The sequence below is a fragment of the Misgurnus anguillicaudatus genome, chromosome 21 (genome assembly GCF_027580225.2).
Source record: "Misgurnus anguillicaudatus chromosome 21, ASM2758022v2, whole genome shotgun sequence".
Taxonomy (NCBI): domain Eukaryota; kingdom Metazoa; phylum Chordata; class Actinopteri; order Cypriniformes; family Cobitidae; genus Misgurnus; species Misgurnus anguillicaudatus.
Window position 1 is genome coordinate 43,717,667 of NC_073357.2, and position 23,333 is coordinate 43,740,999.

The 23,333-nt window shown below is 40.0% G+C and overlaps 1 protein-coding gene across 16 annotated transcripts in view; it reads left to right on the plus strand.

The window, feature by feature from the left end:
- The window catches only part of znf536 (zinc finger protein 536), a 374,641-nt gene that overhangs the window by 298,721 nt on the left and 52,587 nt on the right, over positions 1 to 23,333 (plus strand). For all 16 annotated transcript variants that reach the window (XM_055208275.2, XM_055208283.2, XM_055208292.2 and 13 more), the window contains 2 exons: positions 4,744 to 4,902; positions 11,229 to 12,923. In XM_055208275.2, the coding sequence (XP_055064250.2) occupies positions 4,744 to 4,902; positions 11,229 to 12,923 (1,854 nt within the window). The remainder of the gene's footprint in view (positions 1 to 4,743; positions 4,903 to 11,228; positions 12,924 to 23,333) is intronic.

Here is a 23,333-nt window from a genome sequence, read left to right on the forward strand (position 1 = left end):
ATTACCTCATTGACACGCAGGTCACCGCGTGCCGCCCGTACGCAAGAGAGGGCTCGAATCACGCGTCAAGTGAATATTAGAAACGCTTTGACAGATTTTTTGTTTCCTGGGTAGGGCTCAGTTGTGGTGGGTACCACAGAGGGTTTTCGAGTCCCTGGTGTACTCCTAAAAAAATAAATAAATAAGTGCTTGTGCGAGCATCTGTGCCAGGGGGCTGCATTAGGAGTTTTAGCCACCATAAATCAGCGGGCTAAATAACTTTAATCTAAAATTTCATTAAGTAGTCCTTGTCAGGTAGTAAAAGGAGGGGATAATGCAGTGGTGTTTAATGATAATTGGTGTTTGGTTAATAAATTCTGCAAGTTCCGATTACTTTCTAGCAGTCGGCGGAATGCTAGCCTCAGCAGTGTAACTAAACCTCAAATTGATTAACTCGCCTGAACCAGACTGTTCACAAAGATGGCACGGGTCCAAATCAAAAAAGAGAGAGTGCAGCGCGCGCATCAGCCGGATGGTGTTGTGTTGCTTCGGCGTAAGAAAATCAGCTCCCCCCGGGCGCATTTTTAAAAGCCTAATGCCTTTCAAATGATGTCATCACATTTTACCTTCTCTCTTTCTCTCTCTCTCTCTCTCTCTTTCTCTCTCTTTGCTTTTTACTGTCTAAATCCAAATGTTTCTCTCACATTTTCCTCGGGTGCTGCAGAGGCAGGGAGGTCAATGACTGAGTGTGACACGTGACACATTATTCTAATGGATACGGGAGACATCTTGTGTTTTTATGATTGCTTCTTTTTTCCTCTGAAAGTGATATGAGAGTAATCAGAACCACAGACTGATTTAGAGTGGAAGTGTGATTGTGAGCGATCCATTAAAGGTGTGTGTGTGTGTGTGTGTGTGTGTGTGTGTGTGTGTGCACGAAGGGGGGGTTGTTATATAGTGGGCTTTTGTTGTTGTTGTTGTTGTTTTATTAGTGGGAACAGGGTGTGGTCCATCCGTGGAGATTTGAGAGCTTGTAGACACACATACACAAACAAACACATAAAGAACATTTAATCTCCTCTCGCTGACAAATGCATATTTTGCTTTAACCATAATCATGTATGCATTTACATTTATGCATTTGGCAGATGAAAAAATCCAAAGTATGTGAGTATGTGTGGAAATCAAACCCATGACCTTTGAGCTGCAGGAACAATATGCACTTTAATTCCCCTATATGCACAGACTAGCAGCTTATCAGCCTGCATAAGCATGTGCATATGTGTGTTTAAAAGAAACAAAGCGGATGACAGGGTGAGCGACACACCTCCCCGATGGCTATTCCCAAAGGTCTCCTGTTCCCATTCTAGTCTATTGTTCTGATATGTTCTGTAACGCTGAGTCCAGTAAAGCCCAAACAACTTCCTTATGTATATATGTGCCTTTAACCGCAGCATTACGCTACGTGTCCATGTAAGTAACTCAACGCACAATGAGACGGCTATTGATATATTGTGTCACGCGTTTGGAGATGCTCTTTATTATTGGTTACGGCAGCAAAAATCTCATAAGCGAATCCAGTGGTCGATGAAATATTTATGGAGATGGGGATGATTGATACCAGCGTAGTCGCAACAAGCAAGCTAATCATAAATTACAGATGTAACTTCATTATCCCCATGTCTAATTAGTCAGACTGTAAACATCTATAAAAGAATACTGTAGCATTTGATAATGTTTTGGAGCATTGTCTCGGTGCTGGACTAAAGAGTTATTGTTTTCAGGCTTAACTGGATAATATATGAAGGCCGCCGCTCGCTCTTGACAATCATTTTAATGTTGTGTCTCTTACACATTTTTCTTTTGCATAAAATAGCGGCCGAGAAATGGAAAATCAATATGCAGAAAATAGTTATAGGTGGCGGGTTATCGAGAATCTCTCTGTTCCAGACACCCCAGGCAGAGAGATGATGCGTAATATATGGGGTGACCTTCAAATGTCATAAATGTGTTGTGCAATAAACTGTCAATATTTGTGGTTATTTGGTGCAGGATGACTTTTACAGTAATTGGAACAGCCGTATTAAAAGCTGGGGAGCAGTCAGCTGATTAAAGACAGCCCTGCTGGCCTGTGTGTGTGTGTGTGTGTGTGTGTGTGTGTGTGTGTGTGTGTGTGTGTGTATAGAGAGAGAGAGAGAGAGAGAAAGAGAGTAAAGGCCTTGTATAGTTACATATCTGTCTTTATGATGTTCCAGTAATGTGTCTACTGTAGATTAAAAAGAGAGTTAAGTGAACTGATTTTCATTAAAGTCTGGATCTAAAGAAAAATGTATTAGTAATAATTTACATTCAAATCATTACACCTGTACAATGGATGTGCATGAGTGTTTGTTCACTTCAACTTAGCGACAATAACATTGTTCCCTTCTCTCTTAACTAAAAGCCTGTAAAATTTGCTAGTACGGGTAATATTTGTAAGTGTCTGTGTTGCAAAATAAAGTGGGTCAAAGTGTTTTTGTTTGTATAGTTGTGAGTATATGTTGGGGTCAGAAAATGGGCCACACATCACAATGTAATACGTGTAGGCAAAACGGAGGCTGCAAATTGCTGGAATGTGATCAGTCACAAGAGAGACGGAGATGCTGACTCAACTCTTCCTTTTTTAACTTCTCAAATCTCATTCGATTCCTAAAAAGAGGGTAGAGAAATGTGGGGAAAAAGCAGGAAAAGAGAGAAAGATTACTGGTACAAAAGCTTTTGATTGAGGCAAATGGTTGCTAAAGTGGGTTGAACCATTGAGATGATGTCTCTCCTTACACACACAGTAACATGTAGGTGCAGAAATAAAAATGCATTTACAAACCCTTGGCTTGTCATGTGCTTAAGGACATACAAAGTACACTAACAAAGCAGTCAAATACCATTTAATGTGCTTTTAGGGTCAGGGTGACGCATATGGACAAAGTGGGGTCTTTCTTTAAAGGATTAGTCAATTTTCTTAAAAAAAATCCAGATAATTTACTCCCACCATGTCATCCAAAATGTTGATGTCTGTTGTCTGTCTTTGTTCAGTCGAGAAGAAATTATGTTTTTTTGAGGAAAACATTCCAGGATTTTTTTCATTTTAATGGACTTTAATGGACCCCAACACTTAACAGTTTTAATGCAGTTTAAAATTGCAATTTCAAAGGAATCTAAACGATCTCAAACGAGGCATAAGGGTCTTATCTAGCGAAACGATTGTCAACTTCTCGTCTTCCTCCGGTCTTGTGACGCGCCAGCGCGACCTCACGTAATACATCAAGAGGTCACGGATGACGTATCGAAACTCCGGCCCAGTGTTTACATGTGTGGAGAAAGAGGACCGTTCCAACGTTGTTGTATGTGGAATGATACTAATTAATGTCTTTGTGTCTGTTTATTGTTTAAAATGGTCCGCAAACGTGCGTTTCATATATGTATCACGTGACCTTTCGACGTCATTACACAATTACGTAAGGTCGCGCTGGCTTGTCACACAGCCGAAGGAAGAAGAGAAGTTGTGGTTTAAAAGTGCATATTTTTTATTTTTCTTGCCAAAAAATGACAATCGTTTCGCTAGATAAGACTCTTATGCCTCACTTGGGATCGTTTAGAGTCCTTTGAAGCTGTGTTGAAACTGCAATTTTAAACTGCATTAAAACTGTGAAGTGTTGAAGTCCATTAAAGTCCATTTAAATGAGAAAAATCCTGGAATGTTTTCCTCAAAAAACATAATTTCTTATCGACTAAACAAAGAAAGACATCAACATTTTGGATGACATGGTGGTGAGTAAATTATCTGTATTTTTTTTTAAGAAGATGGACTAATCCTTTAATATCCAGAAAATGCTATTTTTCATTTTAGTGTTTCTGTAGAGTGCAAAGTTTGTGGGTTCGATCACAAGGAACATAACTACTGATGAAATGTATAGCTTGAATGCACTAGAGCTGCTTTGGAAACACGCATCTGCCAAATGCGCAAATGTAATGATGAAGTACACATTGAGCATGCATATCAGCACGTCCAGTATGAGCACAACAGGTGACAGTTTCAACATAAGATGCTTTTTTGTAGCTAGTAGAAAATGTATCTTCTCAAACCTGACCTGGCCTTGTATCACATAACTTTGCAGTAGTGTCTGACGCTTCACACAGTATGATAACCCTCCATAACTCACCATGGTGTAACACTGCTGACATTTCACATATAAGCAAAGTGACTAATTATCTCTGAGTGTGGACTTGTTGACACTTTTAGACATTATTGGTGTGACAGTTGCTCAATCAGAGCCGCCCATCGTTATCACCGTTTCCCATCAAGCTCCCCGCCGACGTCACCTGTCAAAGCCAGGGCGCCATGGTGAAGCGAAGACCCTGTTGCTGACACGGCTGTTTTTTCTTTCCGTATTGTTCATTTCAACACAATCTGCCATATGCTTCCCACTACATATGATGAGAGGCTGGATAAAAAGTTGGAACGTGAGTGTACTTAGGTAGGGGGGGTTGGGGGTGATATCTCTAAAGAAAGCTTCTGAACTGTCAGCGTTCTGTCAGGTTATGGAGGACGTTGGAGAGGAGGGGGTGCACGTGAACTCATTGATGTGTTTGACTTTGCATGCCGTTAGCAGATTTGGGTGGCAAAAGCTGTGAAAAGATGAAGAAGCACAGAAGAAACAAAACATCTGACATGCTGGTTTAAAGTGAATCTGAATTAAGTCTTTTTTCTGTGTCTGTGTCTCGTAGATGTTGGGGAGGAGATGCCCAAGCCTGTGAGTGCTGTCCAGCCCCCCACCACCCAGCACCGGGACAGGAGCGTGGGCTCCAGCATAAAGGACTGCCCCTACTGTGGCAAAACATTCCGCACCTCGCACCATCTGAAGGTCCATTTAAGAATACACACAGGTGAGAGAGAAAACTAGAAAATTTAACTCAAACAATCTGTCCAGAAAATGTGATTTCCTGTTTTCTACATCATCCTAAATATATTCTGTGAACATTCTGTGAAATTGTAACCCTGATATATTGTGTATAAAGGGATAGTTCACCCAAAAATGAAAATAATGTCATTAATGACTCACCCTCATGTTGTTTTTAAACTCGTAAGACCTCCGTTTATCTTTGGAAACACAGTTTAAGATGTTTTATATTTAGTCCGAGAGCTTGTTGACCCGTCATTGAAAATCAACGTACGGTATACTGTCCATGTTCAGAAAGGTAATAAAAACATCATCAAAGTAGTCCATATGACATCAGTGGGTCAGTTAGAATGTGTTGAAGCATCAAAAATACATTTTGGTCCAAAAATAACAAAAATTACGACTTTATTCAGCATTGTCTGAGCCAAAAGTTACGTGACTGCAGTGATGCGGATGAGGTATGACGCGACTGACGTGTTATCTGGTGCGCCCCAGCTGTTTTTTTGTTTGTGCGCCCGGGCTTCGTTTACAGTCTGAGGGAGACGCACGCTGTAATTTTGCAAAAAAAAAACTTTGTAAACATGTCTGAGGATAACACGTCATCCGCGTCACTGCAGTCACCTGACTTAAATCGAGCGCATGCGCTTTACAACAGACGCGGAAGAGAAGACAATGCTGAATAAAGTCACAATTTTTTATTATTATATTTGTCACAGTTGTATCTATAATTTCTTTATATTTTTATGCATTTTCAAATTTCTTTAATACCAGTCGAATGTTGGCAACACCTTGCTTTTACTTACAAATTTAGGGCAGCATTTACACATTTAAACCTTTTTTTTTATTTTAGTGGGTATAGTTGGTATTAGAGAGTTTACATATAATTTCCCAAATGTCAAGAAATCACACAATGCTCTCACAGATAACATTTTAGCATTGACATTATTCTGTATATGTAAAACCCCAGTTCTAGTTTTTCGGTGTTAATGATGCAACTTTTACGCAGCCCACTTTAGTAAAGTTTTAAAAAATTTAGTTCATAAATGAATTTTAGGTATGTGAGAGAGGACGCCTGGGCCCAGCAGAGTAATGATGTGAGCAGTGCTGGTCCAGTGGCTGTCAGGAGACCCTGCTGTTCCACCCAAGAGCAAGGCTGAGGCTCACTAGCAGGCACAGCTGGCCTAGTTAACATGCAGGATAACCAGGATAAACACAAGGAGGTCACCTTACATTCAGCCCACTGTTTTCTCTGTTTATGTGTATGAAAGTAAAAACAGCTATTTTATTAGTAAACTATTTAAATTATTATTCATAATAATAATAATAATTAACTATTATTATTATTGTTGTTATTCTTACTTACAGTAGTAATAATAATAATAGTGGTAGCCTAATCTAAATCTAAAATTGATGATTTTATTTAGGAGCCATTTTTAGTGAATGCAGGGTTACAGCAATGAAACTAGTTTCTAAGGGTCAGGTGAGGTAGAAATACGTCCCTGTGGTAACAGCGGTACCTTTATCATCCCTTTAAAAAGGACAGACTAAAATAGAAAGATGGAAGGGAAAGGAGCAGCGTTCTATATTGAGCAAATAATATGAAGCCAATCCCTCGTCTTTCCTTAACTGTAAATGGAATCACTTGCAGCTCATGAAATCGATGGTTGGTATTTTTTTGGTATGTGCTTACAAGAAAGAGCATAGACCACCCAGATATTTTTTCCTGTTTAATAAGAAGCACATTGCTGTTCTACTCTGAAGCATTAATGCTGATTATAATGCATGTTTAACAACGCAACTAATATTAAGTCCCCCAACCTGCAGTGTTGTCATGTTATAACTGAAGCGCAGGAAATACTATTACTTTTGAATAAGGAACATTATAGCCTGCGGAAAGTGGCAGACTGCATTTATTATTGTCTATTATGCAGTTAGATAGAGTACTATTTCTTTGAATTACTTAACAAAGTGACAAACCTGTTATGCGCATGGCTACCGGCTGCACTTTTTGGAGAGCGTGGAGCATTCTTGTAATGACAGGCAGTCGTAGTAAAATGTTTAACTTAGCTCCTGTTGGGCTTCTTTAAACAGAGGGGTTAAGGCTTTGGGCAAGCCTCCTATATCCTCCTAGCAGGAGAGCAGCGGATGGATTGGGGAAATATGTTTCTAGCTGAGGGAGGTTGAGTTATGCCTGCTTAGAGCAGGGGGTAAGGGTCCCCAGTAGGGCCATAATTCATCAGAGAGGAAACAGAGGCCCTCGTCCCAAGCCTCCGTTAACTCACTCACTCACTGCGCTGACTGGGAGGGCCCACGTGCGTGCCGTGCGGCTCAAGTGCCTTTACACGCAGACGTTTACTTTCTGTCGATGCAGCAATTTACACAAGGCCTGATGTACTTGCAAGATGTGTGACTCTTTGCCGATCGGTTATAGGTTTGTCATAAAGATTCCAGCCTGACAGACGTTAGAGATACGGCGCGGGACTCGGTCAAGCTCTGCTGAAATAATTTACAGGAACAACAGGCATCCTCCGTGCCGCAGAGTCGCAGCCCTCCCTTCCAATCAGGCTGAAACTACGCTGTTGACATTAAACAAATATCCAGCCTTGATTTAAAGCAATCAGAGCCACGGACGACACAAAGCGGGCTTCAATCCGGATGCCGCTCTGCCGCCACAATGCCGTTGCTTACTGAAGAGGCCAGGGCATTGTGCGACACAATGTTAGATTAATGACTCTCTAACGTTGGCTTGAAAGGAATGAAGTGAATTTAAATTTCTCCAAAAGTTAAAGAGCTAATGTTACAGTATTAATTTCCTCTCCAACAGTGAGCGGGAAAATATCCATTAGCGAAATTAAGCACAGTTTTCTAGGTAGCTAACATTGTGCGGTGTATAGTGTGAGGCCACAGCTAATGAACACTGCAGTGGGTGATATTTCATTATACAAATTAATGCTCACATTTTAATGGGAAAGTCACATAATGAATCTAGGCTTCAGTGACAGCAATTAGAGACACAGATTGTCCCCTTCTGGACAAGGCAGTATTTAGCAGTAAGCAGCTGTAGATAAAAAATAAAAAGGTCTTTGCTCCTGACAATGGCTACGCATAACTCGAGGGCATTGGAGAACCAACATGCCAGACGAATCACCTTTATTTAAAGGCACGCGGGGGCGTGTGAGTTCACCTTGGACATTGGGAGCCGGCGCGTATCTCGTGTGAGGCTTGGACAAAACCGAGGGGACCTGGCTCACACGGCTGGGTGGAGGTTTATGGTCGTATCGAACAGCGTTTCGAGGCTTTTCTTTGAAGAGGGAGTGATTACGCACAGTTCTGTGGTCAATTGCTACTGTTCCAAACCATAAGCAATGTAAATTACAAAGGTCACTCAGCAGGCTCCCTGAGGGAAATCTGACAGTATCACTTGCAATCTTAGACGGTCAGTTTTGCCAAATGCATGATTTTGTTGTTTTCATTTACTTTAATTTTCATTCCTTCTCGAAATGCTTGTTTGCTTACTGCATGGTGAGTTAGTTCTCTAAAAGTCTTTAAAATGAATGAAAGGATTGAAGTAATGGTCCATACAGTAAAGGGTAATTTAAAATGTAAATAGAACTTGTGGGTACTGTGTGGAGGGCCTGAGAACTCAAACACCTTGACATTCTTGTTTCTACATTTGGAGTAGATAAAACATAGCTTAAGAAGGGAAAAACACATCTATTTTTCCAGGGCAGTCAATCTTTCTATCCCCCTGTGGTATGCAGGCTGTCTTTTCACCGCTCTGTAAAGCCATATGGAAATTCATCTTATAGTATGTCATATCTATTAACAATTTTAATTGCCCTTCTGTAGGGGCTGTGGGTGTTTATTCTAAACTGTTACTATGGAGTCATGACAAATCGCACAAATCCATATGAAATCAGTTTGCGCCGGACTTCCTTAAGTGGAGAGACTGAAAGCACTCTTTTAGAATTGAACTTGCAGAATGATAATGGATACGTACTACTCAAGGGAGGCTCCTGTAATTTATATAAAGTCTGTCATGCTATACCAGATGGCAATTTGAGATGTATTTTTTCCTCCCTGTTTTTATTAACACGCTTTATCAGCAGTAAGCATAAGCTTTGGAAAGTTTTTTGAGTTTGGCACTCTCTCATTTTAAATTATGAAAAATAATAATCTCTCTACCTCTCTGCCTTGGCGATCCATTTTGTTTCCCTGAGGTTGTGTTGTTTGTGTGGATATCAATTAAAAGTGGATTAACGGGTACATAATGACCTTTAGCAGTAAATTGTGTGTAATGTTGCAAGGCAGGATACAGTATATTCCCCAGATGTCACACGTGCCCCTGACGTATGATGGAGCAGATGTCTTACTGAGCCCAAATGGTGCACAAAGAACACGCCACACGCACCGAGACTTACCCTGGCACTTGAACATGCGTTGATATAAACATAACAAGTGATGGTGTAAAAATGTATATACTTTACTTTATATACGCTTATAATGTTTTAATTGTGTAGTTTATTAACATAATATGTGCCTTAATGCTTTTTTTTGGGGGGGGGGGGCTGGAAAATATGTAGATTTCATTTTCAGTATTTTCATAATCACACACAAGATGGAGTGGAAAAAAGCAGATCACTTTAATTGTACTCTAATTTTGGTTACAGAATATCATTTCTTCCAGTTAAAGGAACTGAAAATGATCATTTGCATCAAGGACGTTTCCTTATTGAATCACGCCAAGCGTCTGTTATCCTGCTCAGAGGATATGCACTTATTGGGTTAAAAGCTCATCTTGTATGATGTCTTTTGAATATATGCGTCAAACACTGTGTAAAAGAACAAAAGACGTCCCCATTCCTGTTTTTCTCTTTTTTCTCTCACCCTGCCCTTCACTATATGACCCTCTGTTTATACCTCTCTTATCAATACCCTATTGAGTTTGTGTTTGTGATACTTTATTTAGGAAGCTGTGCAGTGGGTCTGCAGATCTTCCATTCTTTTTTCTGGAATGGCGCCCTCCAAATAATGATAAATTACTTGAGCACTATGCCATTTGCTAATTATATCCATGATTTACTACAGAGCCAGACTTAAATCATTCAATTCAGTCTTGCGTAACAATGCAACATTTTTTCTGGGTTAAAAAATGTTTTCCATGTGTATAATCTAAGCGTTTATAGTCGCACACACACACATTGACAAACAAGCTTTTATATTCATTTTCCCATATCTCTCCCTCACTCTCCCTCTTTTTTTCCCCACCTCCTGCTAGATCATTTCATTCTTGAAACATTGCAGGGTCTCAGAAATCAACCCCTGCGTTTTGTTTATTGCTTATTGATATTATAAATCTAGCTTTCATTCCAAGTCTATTATAATTGTTGTCAGAAGGTATTTTATATCGATATTGATTGGATCATGCAAATGTAATTTACACTCTTTCTTTTATTAAACGCTGCTCCCATTTTGCTTTTAACAAACTCTTCTTGTACAGTTGCTTGTGTTTCTTAACTGCCTGCATGTACATTTCATGCTGGTTAACATTTTGTAATCCACAGTGTGAGGCAGGCTGCCTTATGAGGAATGCTCATGTGCACCACATATGGTGTGTTTATTTCATTTAGACTATCTTTATTCTCAAATGAGGGTATTTTATTGGTTGCATTTTAGACTGAGGGGTCACAGTTGTTCTCCGGTGGGAATAAAGAGCTTCTGTGGGGCTTGATTTATCCTCACTATGATAAACTGCAAATAAAGAATGTCCACAGAACAGCTTCGCCACCAAGGTAGAGGCCTGACAGCAGACAAGGCCAGGAGAGAGACAGAAAGTGGACAAGAGAGATATAGAGGAAGACGGCAGCAACCGACAGCACCACAAGCCTGCAGTTCTCCATGTGAACAGAGATAACATCCGGACAGTTTTGTTGTCTGTTGAAAATATGATCTCTGTAGTGGACTGAAGGCACCATATGGTGATGTGTTTTTTACAGCATTGACATGAGTGATGGCTCACTCGTTGGATCTGGATTGAACTGGATCGACCCATATTGAAACCCCTCCCTCCTCTCAAAAAGGCTGATGGATTGTTTACTAAGTGATACATGTAATAAAAAGCAGCAGAATGTGAGATTTTAGGAGGCTTGACATAATCCTTGATGTTAGTTTTGTCAAATATTTACATGTTGCTTGTCGTCTGACAGGTGGAACATGCCAAAGGTTCCTGCTGAGTTTATTGGTACCTGTATTGTTGTTGCTGTTACACTAACACCAACTGTCTTTGTTTCTTTCTGTCTCTCTCACTCTTAGGTGAAAAGCCCTACAGGTGCCCTCATTGTGACTATGCAGGCACTCAATCAGCTTCCCTGAAGTACCACCTGGAGCGCCATCACCGTGAGCGACAAAATGGAGGCGGCACCTCTGCCAACCACCCTCCTTCATCTGAACACAAGGATGACCACAGCAAGAACAGCAGTGGCAGTGGGGTGTTTGCCCGTCCTGATGTCCTTCGTGGAGTTTTCAAAGGCATGATGCCATCTGGCCTTGATTTTAGGGGAGGTCAAATGCTCCCGCACCAGTGGGCTCCACCAGGAATGCTCTCTCCCAGAGAAAGAGACCGTGAAAGGGAACGTGATCGCCATGGACCAGGCGCAGAGCCCACCACAGAGAACATGAAGAGTTCTGAGGTGCCAGTCTCTACAGGAGACAGTCCTGCTAGCTTCTCTGACCTGGGCCGGGCCTACCAGAGTATGGTGGGGAATGGAGTCAACTTCCAGGGCTCCCTGCAGGCTTTCATGGATAGCTTTGTCCTTAACTCTATGAAGAAGGAGAAGGAGATAAGAGAGAATCAACTGCATGGCCAGCACTTTAGCCAAGAAAGTATTGAAGCCAAGAGCAAAAGAACCAGTGAGGGGAAACAGGAAGAGAATTCTACTGGTGATGCCAAGCCAGCTGAGGGTGGACGTTCCCAGTATGAGCCACTGGATTTGTCTGTTAGACCTGATGCAGGGTCTCTCCCTGGATCATCCATCACAATCCAGGACAATGTTGCCTGGCATGGCTGCCTCTTTTGCTCTTTCACCACTGCCTCTATAGAGTTAATGGCCCTTCACCTGCAAGCCAACCACCTGGGTAAAAGCAAGTGTGGCCCAGGCAAAGATGCTAAGGAACACCTCCTGGGTGAGCCATCGCATGCTGGCAAAGCTGCAAGCCTGGCACCTCCACCACCAGGCCTTCTCCATCACCATGAGGGAGCCTCGTCCAGGGACAGAGAGACTGAATCTGGGGATCTGAAGGGACAAGCAGGCTGGTCCAACCATCTGGAACAGCCCCCGCATGGAGCCTCCATGGGAGCATTCTCAAGTGACTTCTATAAGCCCTTTGGCCCTGTGTATGATGGCTCTGCTAGAGGGCCTGTTGGATTCCTGGACCAACAGCAAATTCAGCCCAATGATGTGGGTGGTCAGGGCCTTCTGGACGACCTATCCGACAAGGCATCCTACAGTGAGATAGAGGCATCTGAGGAACACGGAGCTCATTCTGAAGAAGATGAATTGGGTCGTGACAAATCATTGCACAACTCCACTGCCACAGAGCGACATATGCGTTCAGATGAAGAAGATGAGGCAGACGAAGATGAGGAAATGGAGATGGGTGACGCAGAGGAGGAGGACCGCGGATCCATGCAAATGCTTCCCGAATCTCCACTGTCAGGGAAGGACATCCAAAGGTGTAAACTGTCCATGGGACCACAAAGCTCTGGTCTTTCTCCTCCTCAGCCTCCCACCCCTGAAAGACAGTGGCAGCAAGCAGGTCTAAGTCTTCTCTCTCCCGGCGGTGGTCCTCCAGGCCTGGTTAAGCCCGATCAGGCCCACCTGGAGCACCAGATGAACATGCTTTCTGTCTTGCGGGCCTACAGTTCAGAGAACCTCGCAGCTTTCAATGGAGGCCTAGGCGGCAGCTCCAATGGGGGAGCCAGCAGCATGAAAAGAAATGACCCTTCTGGTGAGTATAACAACATCAACTCTTGTTTAAGTGTCTTAAATCATAATGACTCACTATTATGCATACACTTCTATGCATTATGGGTGGCACATCATTACTATTGGTACACCATTTACAAAGACATTGATGCAGCATCTCCCCCACTGGCCAGAAATGCAGCAATACAGAAACTCTCTAAAGGCAGAAGATTTGCTTTTCAGGGCTTTGAACCTTATTTCAGGCAAATTTAGAGACCATCAGGATGACAAAGTAACATATTAATCTTTATAACGCTGTCATTTTACAAGAGCTCCAGTCCTACCTTCTCTTCTTCCCTCATATCTTTCTGGGAATAGCGGCGTCTGCTTTTACACAGACTAAGAGCCAATGGTCTCTGTGTCATCTCTAGCACACAGAACTTAACTATCTTAGCTTTCATAAAGGCTTCTCCCAAAAGCCCATTACTTTATAAGAGCTCAGGATCTATGGCCTTGTGAAAAATGGTCTGTCAGCTTTCATGATTCTGCTAAGGTTACTGGTGCTCCTTGAGACTATTGTTTCACATTGCCCTTTTTGAAAATTTGGTGAGAAAAAAAATAATTGTGAATAGAGAAAAAAATGGAGTAAATTCTCAAAGAATTAAATTAGTAGTTTAAGTTGGGCAGCCGTGGTTTAAAGTAAGTGGATACCAAAGGTTGTATACAGCACTATGGTATGTTTGTTAGTTTATATATATATATATATATATATATATATATATATATATATATATATATATATATATATATATATATATATATATATATATATATATATATATATATCGCAGTTAGACTATTAATTTTGTCAGATAATAAAATGTATGTATTTCTTGCTTATAATATATTATTTATTAAGGAGACTAATATTAAAATCGGGAGTTAAGATACACATTTTTAGTTTGGTGCTTTACATTGGTGTTATTACTTCTAGTCTGCAAACACAAGAGTCTGGCAGACGTTATTTTTCTGTTCCCAGTAAAACAATCTTATTGCAAATAGCTGTAGGATTAAAAAGGGGGTTTAAACTTGTACTGCAAGTATTTTGCACAGACTTGTTTTATTAAGCTGTCTCATTCTTAAAACTTCTTGTTTCTTTAATTTGGAACAACCAAATTGTTAATTAAAAATATTATATTTATGTTCAGTACTGTGCTTGAATAGTATAAACATTTTTAAATGCTACTTTAAAGATAACAAAGGGAGTTTGCATACAGTATTGAAAGCTCACTGTTGATTATTAGAATGATGTAAGGAATCTGTGTTGTATTTGTGTGTGCATCTGTTTCATTATAACACTCAACCACCAACACTCACATCATCTTAACTGGGCAAATAGGTGAGTCATTATCTGAAAGAAAAGCAAAACAGGCTAAATCTCTAGTCACAATATACAGCTTAGAAAAAACATGAATGTGAACACATATTACAAAACAGCTGACCACAGCAGTAGGGTAAGAGAGAGACATCTTCCCATTGTAATACAGTTTAAAGCAGTGGTTCTCAAACTTTTTCAGTGTGTGCCCCCAAACTTTAAATTTTTATTAAATAAAACATTAAATTATACAAAGCAGTGCTGTTGGTTAGTAGCCTTATTTTTTTAGGTGTAATTACACAGAATTCATGATAAATTCATGTATTTTATAAAAATACGGCCCCCAGTTTGAGAACCACTGGTTTAAAGTTATGGGAGGACCAGAGTGTGTTAGTTTTGACGACATTTTTCAAACAAGGGTGACTTACAATAGAGAAAAAAAGCGAAGTCTCAAGACTGCCATGTGTTTAATTTTCCCCCTTCAAAACGGTTTACATTAACAATTAATGCTGCATTTGACCTTTCAATTATGGAAAATATGTCTGTCATGAAGGAACCTGTTGCATTTTTAATATTTAGAGGAGGTCATTTACTCGACTGAAAATGAAACGCTAGTTTTTTTGTCAGTGTAGAGAATGTGTCGTATTGTAATATCCTTCTTTAATCAAAAGACATTTGAAAAGTGCCCTTGTGACGTCCTTCTCTTCTGCTGCCATGAAGAGGGACTGACCTTTAGAGATAAGGCTTTGTCTGGCGAACAAAAGTTTTTTGTTTGGCATTTTTAAAGCATGACTCCATCAGTTTGTAGCTGGTGGATACCGACTGGCTGCAGAGTGTCTCTGTATACACTGTGACAGTGTGTGGGCATTTTTCGGTAATACATACAGTAAAAGCATTGAATGACCACGAGCAAAGCTCAACAGACAGTTTATTCATCCTTTTCTGAGGGGAATGTGTTAGTACTGCCACTAAACCTGATGTAAATACTTGTGTATGTATGCAAGAGATAGTGAATAAAAGAGAAAGAAATCCTCTTCTGCCATTTTTGATGTTCTCTGTCTAGCCATTGCTAAATAAATAAAAAATCTGAGCCAGATTTGCACAGCTTCTCAGTATAGACTTCACCAAAGCTCACAAATGCTCTTCTGTATAGACCTTGGCCCAAAGACAGGAAGAGATAAAAAGACTACAGGACAGGAATAATCACTAAAACGACTGTCCTTTTCAGCACATTTGAGTGTATTTGAAACTCATATGGATGTAAAATAGCAATACTGGTGTAAATGTCTGATCGTGAGTCTTTTGTGCGTGCCCTGTTCCCTTGTACGGCATTGAGTGAAACACATTTGTATGATTCCTTGGGGCTGGGCATAAATGAAGCAAAAATCTCTCCGAAAATTTAATTCGGGGCGAAATATGATTATGTGAAGTGGCTTGGCATTAGGTTTGTATGCAAATAATGCATAAATCATTAATATTTAGAATTCTCGGCTGAATTTGGTATGCATTGACATACGGGGTAAAGTGGAGGGAGATCCATTTTAAAGTGGCACTCTCATTATTGCAATGTTTTTATAAGACACACAAACACATTTACTCCCTCTTACATGTCAAGTATATTACATCGATAGCGTCGTAGATTGGCCTTCTCCCATGCAGAGCACACACACACTTTCCTTGTAAATCGCAACGAAATCCTGACGTTATGAAGCATTTAATTGAGAATACCCGTTTATCAACCGAAGCCAAAAAGTAATGCACTCACGTTTATTTGTAGAAAAAATAATGCATTGAGCATATTAATCAGAAAGTACAATTTAGCACTTTAGAGTTCTCTCTAACACCTTAGCCTGTGTGTAGTCCAGCGGATTAGCCTTGTATTGTTCGCATTGCTTAATGGCCTTGTTCCATTGTGCAAGGCAGCCATTGTGTAAGTGTATCGTATAATCAATACTAGGTCTGTTAGTGGCATATCTTCATCTATACATTGCACATGTCTCGGCATTGTGTTCTTTGTCTTTCCTTCTATTGCTCTTCTTTGTCTTCCCCTTAATTTAACAACGTATCATCACAAGCTTCGCGTGTTGTAATAACCACACACATCAGCACCTGTGTAGAACCATGTCACATAAATCACACAGTAAGAATAAGAACATTTTTTAAATCTTTGCGTTCTGTAAGAATCTCTAAGAATCACAAGAGTAAGGATAACAAATGGTGATGTATTATTTAAAAAAATGCTTGCATTTATTGTGAAGCACCACTCCGAGCAGAGAGAGAGAGAGAGAGAGAAACAGGAGAGAAATGAGATTATTAGTGGCCTTTTGCTCTGGTAGTTTAGTCTCCTCCTATCACGTTCTTCATACGACTCAGCCCTCACCCCTTCTGTTTTTGTTGTTGTTTAGATTGCCATCGTCAGAGCCTGCAATGTAAACAGTTATCTGGAGTCACTCTCTTTACCTCCATTAAGCATTGTGAAAAATGGGCACATTTAGATTTCTCCCAGGAGCAGTTGCGAGCGTGAGCTTCTGGTGCCGTAATCAGGTTCCAAAATTAACTTTTTGACACACCTGCCTATGGCTGGTGAATTGAGAAAATTTACTGGCCATAATTATTTCTTACAGGCCATAAAATTGTTTGTTGCATTAATTTTTTTTTATTTTTTATGTATTTGTCAATGACAATGGGACTATTTAGCTGTTTATTACTTGCAAATTAGTTACAAACACCGCAGGTCATTGCATCACTTACCTTATCTGTCAATAAAACTGCAGCTTTCATTGTAATGTCATGTCGTGTTTTTGTTGCATTTTGTTTCTCATATTTTTCTTTTGACGGGTTAATATGAATTACAGTAATAATTGACATATTTGTAGGCACATCGAGTTCAGGAAAGAAAATAAAATGATGCCTCCTAGATGAACTTCTCCACAAAGATTAAAATTGTTAGGAGACATTTAAATCACGCTAGATGTATTGTTTTGTTTCTTTAGTTGTTTTGAGTCAATTGCATTAGTGTGAAACTATCATTTGATATGTTAAATCTCAATCTAAAATATAATATAAAAAGTTTTTGTTTTATTTGGTGCTTATAGTGTTAATTTTAAACACTGACCACAATGCTAAGGAATGCAGTTGCCCACACCATCTTCCGATCTTTTGAAAGTGTGTAGATTTTTGAGATGGGTAGATGTGTGTGTGCATGTGTAAGAAGTCCAGATTTCAGATGTTTACCGCTAAGAGCAACCCAGCAACCACCCACAATCCAGTTTTGCCACACAGTCAAGACATTCCTCATAATATGGAAGTCTAGTAGAGAGTAGAGAAATAGACAGAAGAGAGAAAGAGATAAAAAGGACAGGATGTATAGCGAGATCAGACAGGAAGATTTGTGAAATAGGGGGCTGCTCACCCCAACCATCCCAGTTCATAAGGCCATGACACCCCCTGGTGGAAAAGCAGTGAACCTAGTCCCCATTCACTCCAAACCACTCAGCAAGAATGACAGATGATAGGAGAAAGAGATGGAAGAAAACAGAGAGGAATAGGGGCTAAGCACAGAATGCGAGTGCATAACTCATGGAGGAGAAAAGGGCAAATAGTAAATGCAAACAGAGTTAAATAAATTCACTTTGGAAAAAAGAGGTGTATACTTTAGAGAATTGTTTTGTTTTTTTCTCTTTTTCTTCTCTTAATGTACCCCACTGAATATGCTATTGCACACATAAACTCAAAATTCAAACTGAACCCACAAAATATGCATTATAAAAGGCAGCTAAAAATTCACAGATGACTGAATGTACTCTTGGAATTTGTACCTCTTTCATTTTAGCGCCTGTCTGATAGCCAGTGTGCATATTTCCTTTTATCTGTGTGTGCATGTTGAGATGTATCTTGCCATGGCAGATAGGGTTGGATAGTTAAATGTAAATGGTGTTTAGTCACCAGTGGCCAATTATCACTGTCAGGAGGGTGTAGGATCACCAGACCCTCTCTTGCGTGGGTCATGACCCCAGTCTGGTGTGGGTCAGACACAGTGCACTACTTCCCGTTTTCCTGTCAGCTTTAAGTTTATTCTTTCCTCTTCTCTAACTTTTTCTAACTTTATATGCTTTGGTTTTTGTCACTCTATCTCTTTCTATCCATTTGCCTCTGTGTGTCTCTCTCTTTAGAGTTTTGGCTGTGTTAAATGTGTAGTGAGTGTGGTAATAAAGAGTTTGTGTGAGTGTGTGTTCCTCTGATCAGGTTCTATTATGAGACCGTAATTAAAAACATATGGTGCCTGGATTGTGCAGAGTAAGCCCACAGATGTAATAGAAGAGAGGTGGCATTCCCTTCATACTATGAATCTAGACAGACTGTGTGTGTGATAAATCCTCACACTTGCAGCCAGGAAGAAAAGTAACATTTGATGTAAAAACAGAATTGTTTTATTTATTGTAATAGTCTCTTATAGTATGTGATCGGGGATTATCACTTTTTTTATTTAAGTGTAATATTTTGTAAATAGAAATGGAAAAATTAAACCTTTGTTACAGTGCATATAAAAATATATAATTAAAATTAAAAGTACCAGTCTTTTTATATCTATAGACTAAAGGTTGAAACTAATGTTGAGAGTACATTTGTGAGAATAACGTTATCGTAGAACAACTTTCATTTATCAGTAAATGAGAAACCTAAAAGATTTATAAAATTCATTTATAAATGAAATCCAGATGGGAAATCATTTGCCCTCTTTGTTTGGATTAATTTAATAATAAAAGCTCATGAAGTATGACATGTAAGTGAAACATGTTTATTGTTACAGCTGAAATTTAAAAATAACGTGTGTTTCATTAATTTAATGATTTTGTGTGTGTTGAATAAACATTTGATTTCATTTATAGTAAATATATTCCTATTAATTCAATATGTGTATAAACATATAAGGATTCATAAATGTTTGTATGTTAAAGTCGTAAATAAATTTAAGATACTGCTATATCATGTTTATACCCAGTACAAAAAACAATGTGTTCCAAAATCACACTTAAAGGATTAGTCAATTTTCTTAAAAAAATTCAGATAATTTACTCACCACCATGTTGTCCAAAACGTTGATATCTTTTTTTGTTCAGTCGAGAAGAAATTGTGCTTTTTGAGGAAAACATTCCAGGATTTTTCTAATTTTAATGGACCCCAACACTTAACACTTAGCTCAACACTTAAAATTTTTTTTAAACTGAGTTTTAAAGGACTCTAAATGATCCCAAATGAGGCATAAGGGTCTTATCTAGCGAAACGATTGTCATTTTTGACAATAAAAATACAAATATGCACTTTTAAACCACAACTTCTCGTCTATCTCCGGTCCTGTGACGAGCCAGCGCGACCTCAAGTAATTGCGTAATGCCGTGGAAAGGTCACGTGTTACATATATGAAACGCACATTTGCGGACCATTTAAACAATAAACTGACACAAAGACATTAATTAGTATCATTAGACCTACAACAACTTTGGAACGGTCCTCTTTCTCCACCCTTGTAAACACTGTGGCGTAGTTTCGCATTCGTCATTTGTGACCTCTTGACGTCATGACGTATTGCGTGAGGTCGCGCTGGCGCATCACAGGACCGAGTGCATAATTTTTATTTTCTTATCAAAAATGACAATCGTTTAGTTAGATAAAACCCTTGTGCCTAAATCTCAATTTTAAAAAAATGTTAAGTGTTGAGTTAAGTGTTAAGTGTTGGGGTCCTTTAAAGTCCATTAAAATTAGAAAAATTCTGGAATGTTTTCCTCAAAAAACATAATTTCTTCTCGACTGAACAAAAAAAAAAAACCATCAACATTTTGGATGACATGGTGGTGAGTAAATGATCTAGATTTTTTTTTAAAGAAATGGACTAATCCTTTAAGATTAATCCAGATTAAGATTTTCTATTATTTTTCAGGAAAGCAAACACTGCTGAATGTCCTGGTTACCTCAAAAACCCGCCCCAAAGTAACCACCTCCTACAAAATCAACTAAAATCTTTTGATATTCTTTTATAGTCCTTGTTTGCACCTAAAATTCACTTTCCATTTAAAGATCTCCACACTCGGTAACTCCACACTCAGAAAGCAGTGCCTGGATGAAACTTGGTAATTGCCAGTAATGCTGTCCTCATCAGGTGGCTAATTAACAGTAATATGGCTCGTGTTAGTCTGCTAGCATCCACACAGCCCCAGCATTCGGGCGACTGCCGAAAGGTGGGAGAACCCGTCACACTCTGATGATGCGTACGGCCTGAGGGTCAGCCGGTCCGTGTTTTATGTATACATAATCCCTCCCTTGGGAACGACAAAGCTCGCCGTAATCTTTAGCTCCTTACCGTTAAAGTCAAGAGTAGCGAACCAGCGTCGAACCGGGTTATTACATACGAGTGATTTATAAAAGACTCCGAGACGAATCATTCATCTCTGACTGATGATGTTTAACCTGTCACCGGGAGTTTAAATGCTGTCAGCCTCCGAGCACACTGTTGTGGTACATTTAAGAGCTGTCAAACAGTCTTATTACAGAGTAAAGGTAGACTCTTGACACGACTCATCAGACTGATTCTCTGAGCCTCGTCCCACGCTTCTCCATCTCCGAGCGTATTGCCTCAGGGAAGCGCTTTTACAATGAAAGACTACTCTCTCTATCTCTCTCTCTCTCTCCTTCTGTGGAAGTCTAAGAGGTGACAGACAGCGTCGGTGCATCTCCACTATTTCCATTGTGCAGAGTGTGATGAAGGCTCGTTGGGTGAAGGCGAGGTGCTATTTCACATGTTCAATATTACCATTTTAACTTCAACCTAGGTGAATTAGCGCCTTGTCACTCAGCTACACAAATTCTGCTTTCAAAGAGCAATTAATTGTTAAAGCTGTTGTCAAACCCATTGGATGGTACCTGTTGCTCTCCCTCAGCAGCTGTGCGATCTCTAAAAATATTTTTCCCTACGCTAATTTACTCCGATATCAACTTTGGCGGTGTTGAAAGCTTTTGAAAGGCCTGGTAATTTCACTCTTGTCTCGTACCTTGCTGATGTACAGTAAGCTTAGCAATTTCCAGCGGGGATAAAAGAGTGGTCGCTGAATAAAGGATCGGGTTCCAGTATGACAACAAAGGAAAAGAAATATTCAATGCTAATGACAGCAAAACAATTATGCTATTCATAATATTAGCCAGAAAAAAGCGATCTTGTTAGAGGAAACCTTGGGAGAGAAGAATATGAAGTGTTCTCACTGGTGCGATAATCACGGCAAGCTACCGTTATTTTTATTCCCCTGTAGCCCGCTATAGTCTGCATTTAATGACAGAAACCCTTAAGCTAATACTTAATAGATTTGCACCTCGACCCAGTGTGTTTTTTTCCCACGTATTTGATCTTGTTATTTCTTTGTTTTTGTTTTTTGACAGAGTCTCAGACTTTATTCAATTTGAGATTTTCCTCATAGCTGCGTTGCTTGTGTTCCCCAGGTGCTCTAAGATGTGAGAATCTACTCTCAGTGGAGTTGTACTGGTAGAACAACACTTCTTGCCATCGCGGGGCAAACCTCACACGTGCGAAACCCGCATACACACGCAATCTCTCCAATATAATGATCATGCTCATACACAACACCGTATGACACGCGCACTCCAAACGTAATGAGAGAATATGCCCCGACTCCAGTCGGCAGGCGCAGGAGTTAAAAAAAGAAAAAAGCACAAGTATGTCAACTTTTATTTGCTCTCTTATTCCACATCAATGGCAAACAATGCGGCAAAGTTAATAAAACAAATACAGAAAACACAGTCAGGCTGAGGCGGCGGCAACAGGGGTGTGTTTTGAGACGAAGTGCGGCAATTACAGACAGATCTGTCGCACAACTCTAGTTCTGGTTGTGAGCTGGTCCAATAAGCCATATTTGATTTAAACTTCAAATGATGGGAAGGGGGGGAAGTTCCTTTAACATGAGCGACATGAAAGAAAAGCATTGCATGAGAAATAAGCCCACATTATACCATTAGCTGTTAAAAAATGCACTTAATTCCTCTGTAGAGATGGAAATAAATCGCACGAGCTCGTGCATTGTTCCATGCAAATCCCATCGAAAGGATTTAAGATGGCGTATTGTTTATTAGGGAAATATGGGGGGAGGTGGGAGAGCTGCTGTTCTAATTGCAGTAATTTAATCAGGATTAGAAAGGTTACCTGGATGAGACAGCAGTGCAAGGACACGATGCATGTGCAACCTCAGAATTTAGCGCATTTTTCGGCTTATGCCGTTTCTTGACGATCTGTTTTACGTTGATGAATTTACGACGGAGCCAGTGCTGGCAGTGGTGGTACTCTTCTGTGGATAAATAAACAGTGTTTCATTGTTTCCCTCCCCCTTAGTCTTTCTCTCTCACACACTCTGTCTGTGTCTCTCGCTCTCTGTCTCTCTCCCAAGCCTTGTTAAATAGAAGCAAAGAGAATCCATTTTAATCAGATTAATAACTTGGTTGATCACATATAACCTAATTTTCATTCAGTGCTGCCCTTGTCCGCTGAGTCATATACAAAATGACCTTTGTGTCGCCACGGCGACCATAAAGCACAGTAAGTGCCATTGTGCTGTCAGAAAAACTGAAGATGTTTTACATCACCGAAAAAATTTTATGTGTCATTTTTTTTCCAACAAATGTGATGCCCCTTCCACAAAAGGCCACCTTCCAATCGAGGGCCATTAGGTTGAGACTCGAGTTTCCTAGGGCTTGGGAGATGGGAACAACTTTCCTCCAGCATTCACAGTAATATGAATCGTCCTTTTAAAACAGATATGGTTACATATTAGTTTTGAAAGGTACAGTAACTGCCTCAGCTTTAGCTGTCTCCAACAGTAGGCCTTTTGTGTCCGTAAGAACTCAATAACTGGCCTGTGATCCCGTTTTGGTTCTCTCACTCGGAAACATGCACGCGCGCACACACGCATGCTCAAACACTCGAACGTAAGCCTTCTCGTACAATACTACAATTTGAACGTATTTGAGCCTGAATGACGACTGATGACAGTTTCGAGGCTGAAATCAGGTTCACCTTTT